This window comes from Chrysochloris asiatica, unplaced genomic scaffold (assembly GCF_000296735.1).
Source record: "Chrysochloris asiatica unplaced genomic scaffold, ChrAsi1.0 scaffold00061, whole genome shotgun sequence".
In the NCBI taxonomy this organism is placed as follows: domain Eukaryota; kingdom Metazoa; phylum Chordata; class Mammalia; order Afrosoricida; family Chrysochloridae; genus Chrysochloris; species Chrysochloris asiatica.
In genome coordinates this window covers 14,048,384-14,055,864 of record NW_006408579.1, presented here as the reverse complement: position 1 = coordinate 14,055,864, position 7,481 = coordinate 14,048,384, and the positions used below count along the sequence as shown (strand labels likewise).

Genomic DNA, 7,481 nt, shown 5'->3' with positions numbered 1-7,481 from the left:
ATGGTCAACTCTACTTTGAGGAGGCATTTTTTTTTTTTTTTTTTCCCAGTCGCCTTCCCAACTTCCAGTCCTGTATCTGACAGTGTTTCTCTGCTATTCATAGAGTTTTTAGTGACTAGTGATTCATAGTAGTTCGTCACTCTTTCTTCCTAGTCTGTCTTTGTCTGGAAGCTCATCTGAAACCTGTCCACCATGGGTGACCTGGCTGGTTATTTAAAATACCAGTGGCAGAGCCCTCAGAATCACAGCAACTCAAACCACCTCAGCATGACAGACAGATGAGTGGTGGCCATTTTTTTTGGTTTTATGTGGATACTGTCTCTTTAAATTTCTATGTCAATCTTGATACAATCCTGATATAAACAAGATACAATCAAGATGTTCTCTCCTGATACTATCAATCCTGATACAATCAAGATATACTTTCCCAAAATGGCGGCTCCTGGAACAGCTGAGTGTCTTGATCCCTAAAACAATGGATTTCCTCCAAACATACCTTTATATTTGTTCCAGAGTTCCAACACCATCCCGTGAGCCCTCTTGGCCCAGTATTCTGTGTTGTTGTTGATCGAGCTCCTCCCTACACGTCTACCAGATCCACCATCTTGAAGATGCAAGGCCTGGTAGTGTAGTGGTTAAGAATTTGACTGCAAATCCCGCGGTCAGCAGCTCGAATCCACCAGGCCCTCCGTGGGAGAGAGATGAGGCTTTCTGCTTCTTGTATTTGAAACGACATTGGAGTCTGGCACATTAACCCACAGCACCACACCAGGACTCCAGATCTCCTTTGCAACGCTACATCTTGAAATCATTGAACAGCAACCATTTCTTTTTGGTACTCTGACTCTGTATTCCATTCATCTTCATTTGATGCTTTCTGCATCATTCAAAATTTTGCCCATTATTGTTGGTGTTAGGTGCCATTGAGTTGGTATTGACTCATCGCAACCCTATGCACAACAGAACAAAACACTGCCCGGCCCTGTGAAAGTCTCATAATTGCTGCTATATTTGAGCCCATCACTTCTGCCACTGTGCCAATCCACCTAGTTGAGGCTCTTCCTCTGTTCCTCCAACCCTCCATTTTACCAAATACAATAGCCTTCTTCAGGGACAGGTCCCTCCTGACAATATGTTTGAAGTATGAGAGACAAAGTCTGGCCATTCTGGCTTCCATGCAGCCTTCTAGTTGTATGTCTTCCAGCACAGATTGGTTTGTTCTTTTGGCAGTTCATGGTGTTATGCCCAGAATTTGGGGTCCCCAAAGACCACCAAGGAGCCGACACCAATGCAAGTGCACAAGGGTTGTTTATTCAAGCTCCAGCTCGGACCCCACCTGCATCCGATGCAGCAGATGAGGAATGGAGCCTCGAACTCCCAGTTATTCAAGCTCTAGTTCAGACTCCACCTGCATCCGATGCAACTGATGAGGGATGGAGCCTTGAACCCTCAGTTAACATTATTCATGCTCTGACTCCACCTGCATCTGACGCAGCAGATGAGGGATGGAGTCTTGAACCCTCAGTTACTCAAGCCCAAGCTCAGACTCCACCTGCATTCGACGCAGTGGATGAGGGATGGAGCCCCCCCCACACACACACACACCCTTTGTCTGTGGGGTTTTTATAGAGTTTTCAAACAAGCTCACGGTTTTTCAGCTTTACAATATTTGGATTGGTTGACATTTGGCAAAGTATAAGATGTTACAGTTTAATTGGTCAGTACTGGTGGTCTTTTGTTCTTAGGCTAGGATAAGGAAAACATCTGGCATCTGGCCTTGGGTTGTCCTGTCTACTGCTTATCTAGTTCTTGCTGTTGCTAGGGGTGAAAGGATATTCTAAGGCAGCATGAGCTGATTTAGCATGTTCCTGGAACAGGAGGATGTGTTCAGGCTAATGTACAGAATGGAGTCTTTTTCTTGGTCCTACAATGGCACTTTGAATATTCTCCTCCAACATCATATCTCAAGTGCATCAGTTCTTCTATGGGCTTCCTTATTCACAGTCCAACTTTTGCATGCATAAGGGGTTATTGAAAATACCAAGGCTTGGGTCAGACACACCTTAGTCTTCAAACTGACATCCTTGCTCTTTAACACTTTAAAGAGGTCTTGTACAGCAGATTTGCATAATACATTACATCATTTGATTTCTTGACTCATGCTTCCATTAGCGTTGATGCTTGATCTGAGAAAATTAATAGTTTTAACTGGTCTTCCATGTAAGTGTATGGATATTATCCTATCACAGACAGCATTATACTTCAAGATAGATCTTGAAATGTTCTTTAATGATGAATGCAATGCCATTTCTCTTCAATTTGTCATTGCTGACATAACAAACCATGTGATTTTCAGGTTCATAGCGGCCAGTACCAGTCTATTTTAGCTCACTAATGCCTAGCATATCAATGTTTATATATTCCATTTCATTTTTGAAAATTTTCCTAGATTCATACTCCATGTATCCATGATGGTCACTGGGATTCTGGTCAGGTCTGGAGGCCCAGGTTGCTCCCATATCAGTACAGTTGATATCCCCTGTCTCATCTCTATCTCTCCTGTAGGCTCTCAGGCAGATAGTTTGGTCTCTGAGGATTATCTTCCAAGTTACCACGAAGTCCATTGTCAGTGGGACGGGAGGGCAGCAGAGCACAATCTTTTCATCCACCTGTACTGACAATGATATGTTCTCTGGACACGCACACAGAAGGACAGTTTAAAACTTTAACATAAGACTCCATGTTTAAAATTTTTCCCATAATAAATGAAGTTATACAAGAATACAATTTCAGTGGCAGTCTTATTATTAACAACAACAAAGGCTGTGTAGGATAAGCATTGTACAGCAAACTACAAGGTCAGCAGTTTAAGAAAGAAGAGACATTTTACTCCCACATAGATTTGTTGTTGTTGCTGTTAAGTGCCGTCCAGTCAGTTCTGACCCATAGTGACCCTCTATAGGGTTTTCAAGGAGTGACAGGTGAACTTCAATTGTCGACTACAATTTTGTAGTCCAGCGCATTAACCCACAGCGCCACTCCAGGATATACAGTCTCTGAAATCCTATACAGGGTCGCCACGAGTCAGAACTGACTCGAAAGCACATAACGCCAGTAACAACAATTAAGATTATAGCCTCAAAAGTCTTGACGAGAAGAAAATATTTGTAACATCAAAACTAAATGTCATTTCCTAAGGGAGGCATTTCAGACAAAGTGGCAAGTATATGGCACTTCCTGAAACATAATTAGGATGAGCATTCGGGAGAAAGATGAGGCTTCCTGCTCCAGAAAAGATTTACAGCCTCGGAAACCCTATACAGGGTCACTATGACACAGAACCGACTCCACGGCATACAGCAGCAGCAGCAACAGGGTGAACATGAATGCTCAGTCAGCTGGGAACTTCTTTTTTAAGGAATTTTTTTTATTCAGAGAAACAAAAAGTCAGTGAAGTCAATTGATTTTAAGATAATCTATAATATCAAGCTCACCAGCTGCTCCTCAGAAATCTTATACAGAGTCCCTATGGGTTGGAACCGATTCGATGGCAATTAACAACAATAACAAATAATATCATCACTTGAGTTATCCCATAAAAATGAAAAATGATGACTAGTAAGTAGTAAGAGATGTCTGCAGATATTTATTTTTAGTACAGAATAAATATAAATACAAAACAAAGAAAAGCAAGAAATGCTTTCCTTAAGAAGTTTCTGTAAAACGGATTTTACTGAATAGGAGAGATTTTATTGATTAGTGCCTTTGGGTGAGTTCCCCTCCTTTCTATTCATTAACACATAAACTCCAGGACAACTCAGCTGTGAACTTTCCTCACAGATTTTGCTTCCATATGTACATCTAATTATCAAAATTAAATATAGAAGTTGAGCTATTCTGCCCACTTTTTAAGACAAGAAATAAAACCCTGCAGCCTACAAGAATCTACAAGAATAGAACTTCAAGCCGTTCCATTAATTCACATAAAGTGGTAAGAAGAGATTACTGAGAAATGATTCATTTAACTAAGTATCTGTTACAACTCATCTATAACAGAGGATTCAATGGGTTCATCACTCTAGCTTGAGCAGAACCAGCCACATATGACAAGACAAAATCTGTATATGGATGAAATGGATTTCTTCTAAACACCGCATTTTGTATCTTCCCTTTTCTCTTTTGCCTCTTCTCTAGTACTGGAAACCTCAAATTTCACTGTCAAATAAGATCACATAACTAGTTAAAGAAAGAGGTAGGATTTTAGCTCATATCTGAAAAACAGGTAAAGCCATGCTGTTTCCACCACTTCAAGTGTAGGCCTTTGCAGAGAGAATCTTCAGTTTGACAAAGGTTTGTTGTTGTTATTGTGCCATCAAGTTGATTCCAACTCATAGCTACTGTTTGTACAACACAAAGAAACACTGTAGGGTCCTGTGTCACCCTCACAATTGCTTCTATGCTTAAGTCCATTGTTGCTGCCATTGTGCCAATCCATTTCCTTGGGGTTCTCCTTCTTTTTCTCTGTCCCTCCACTTTGCCAAGCATGATGTCCTTCTCCAGGGATTGGCCCAGCCTGACAATATGTCCAAAGACAGGTGAAAACATGGCTTGTATGGAGAACAGTTAGAAGTTGTATCATTCAGGGTCCCTCATAACCACCACACTCAAGTCTTCATATTATTCTATTAGGCACAAGGCTGGTCCCCATATAAGACCAACAGTTCTTGTTTCTAAAGAAGTTCAACACTCCATGCTCTTACTGCTATCTAAAGATAAGGAAGCATGTTACCATATACGGAAGGTGTTGAGTTGCCCTGCACCGTCTGATTTCCACCCACAAATGAACTAATAGTTGAACCTAGAAAACATTCAGAGAAAATGAAATGAAGTAAATTTTATGGTCTCAAATGGAATGGGAACAACTATTTCTCCAACTTGTTCAGTATACTAGAAAACAATTAATCATAATTAAAATAATATAATTTTTCTCAAAAAAAAATCACAACAACAATAATTATGCCTTAATTCTGGGAAAAACATATTAACATTTCAAAAGTTACATTTATAAGCTATTAATCAATGACTTCCCATTTATAGACCTCCCTTGTTTTCTCAACTGTTCTGTGCAACATACTCCTGCCTCAATGCCCATACTCCTGCCTCAATGCAACATACTCCTGCCTCAATCCCCATGGACAGTGAGCTGGTCCAACTTGGGTACCTCACATGAGCTGGGCCAATTATAGTCCTTTTCCAGATGTTGTCTGTCTCCTAATTAAAGTTATTTGGTTCAGTGGGGGCACGTCACCAAGCTGGACAAACTAGCAGACTTTTCTAAGAGGCTGGGAATCAGAATTAAAAATAGTCCACCTTTTTCTTAGCTGAGAAAAAAAAAATGATTAAAGCAAAAACAGTAACAGAGATGATAGTCTTCACCTAATTCAAGTCTCAATTTCATAATTCCTGAGCCCCACAGCCATTCCTTACCTTTAGTTCAATAGAATAAGCACAAGACTGCTAACCTAAAAGTCAGCAGTTCAAACCCACCACGTGATCCTGAAAATCCTGTACAAGGTTGCTATGAGAGTCAGAACCAACTTGACAACACTTAAAAACAGCATCTTGAAAATCACTTTTAGAAAAAACAAAAACTTCTTTATAGTTTAAAAAAATTTTACTGAAATTAACTTGTGTCTTAGATATTCTTGATACTAAAGTTCTATGAAAAGGGCCTAATAAAGTTCTTCTGTGTGTTCATAAGACCATTTGCAAATTTTATGCTTTAAAAATGCACTTCTTGAACTCCATTCTAATTTTGTACCCATTTTATCCCATTAAAAATGAATAAGAAAATTCAATAATGGTCTTAGAGTTCAAGAAATAAGCGATAAATCTGAAATAAATTAGATTTTCCCAGTGGTTAGACTTCTCTTGAGCTGGATGAATGGCAAATATGACATTTTAATGATTAAGTTTAGCTCAAGACTGGGCCTAAGAATCCACTCCAAAGACATATAAGAAATCAGAACTGATTGCAAAGGATTTACTGAAATTAACTTGTGTCTTAGATATTCTTGATACTAAAGTTCTATCAGGAGTTCCTGGTGGTACAAACAGTTAAGTGCTCAACTAGGAACTGAAAGGATGATGGCTCAAATCCACTCAAAGGCACCTCAATAGATATACCTGGTGGCCCTCCTGGAGGTCATTTGCCTTGAAAACTGTATGGAGCAGCTCTACACTGCACCAACATGGTATCTCCACCAGTAAGAATTGGCCTGACACTAAAAACACCAACAACTAAACTCTATGATAATATGCAATGTTCCTTAACCATTAAACACCTCTCTCTACCAGTAATACCCAGCTCTCCAGGGGTGCTAGTGTTTGTCAGACTTTCCAATGAAAATTCATCATTGACCAAGAATGAGTATTTGTAATAGTCAAGCATTTAAGATGTAAGGTATTGTTGTTTATAATTCTGTTGTTTCAGTTTTGTTTTGTTTTTTTTAAAAAAGGAAAGTTTTATTAAGAATAAGGAGTGTGAGTAGAATGGATGTGTAGGGACACTAGAAAAGATAAAGCAGGGGTAGGCAAACATTTTCCATAAAGAGATGGATAGTAAATATTTGAGGCCTCAAGGTCTCGGCGGTATCTACTGCAAGTATTTAATTCTGTCATAGAGCAAAAGCAGCCATAGGCAATATGTAATAAATGGGTGAATCTTTGTTCCAAGAAAACTTTATTTGAAAAACATGCTATTGGCCAGATTTTGCCCATATATTATAATTTGTTAACTCTTGACTTAAAGTATGTTTTGTTTGTTTTAATTTCTTACATTCGTGACAAATAAAAAAATCACTATAACCTTCTGAGCTTTGCCTTGAATTTAAGTAGCCCATCAGATCCACCCAAAAACCACAGTTTTGATTGGACTTCTGGATTGTAGTGAACTTGTTAAATTGCATTGGTAAATCCAACACTTGTTCCCAGTTAAGATTCATTGCATGAAATTATCTTTATGAACTTCAATCTTATTTAAAAGATTGATGGCATCTATTGAGTTGAAAGCTTTCTGAGGTCTAGGTGCTTGCGTAAAATTGAAAATACTGAATCTTGTGAGATCCCAACTTCAGTGGCTAACAAATCAATGTTAGTTATATGGCATTCTCACACCAATTTATGAATTACATCCACAGTTTCTTCATAAACCTTGATTGATGGTCTCCCCTCTGTTGGCTCATCTTTGAGTTCTGCCTGACCTTAATTTCCTTAAATTTAAGTTCCTTAAATTGTTTGATCCATTTAAAAAACCATTGCTTGATGTAGGCAACATTCTTGTAAACTTTATGCAAACCAATAATTTAGGAAGATACTCAGTTGGGTTTTCTTAAAAATTTGGTATTAGCTCTAATCTCAAAATTATTTTTTCCATTACACAAAAATGTATCCTTTTTCTTACAAAATTAACAACCTAACAA

The 7,481-nt window shown here is 38.7% G+C and overlaps 1 protein-coding gene across 1 annotated transcript in view; it reads right to left on the bottom strand.

Moving 5' to 3' along the window:
- LOC102814831 (cell surface glycoprotein CD200 receptor 1-like) overlaps nt 1-7,481 on the bottom strand; it is an 86,237-nt gene that overhangs the window by 77,902 nt on the left and 854 nt on the right. The window contains exon 3 of the mRNA XM_006864207.1: nt 4,790-4,858. Within this exon, the coding sequence (XP_006864269.1) occupies nt 4,790-4,858 (69 nt within the window). The remainder of the gene's footprint in view (nt 1-4,789; nt 4,859-7,481) is intronic.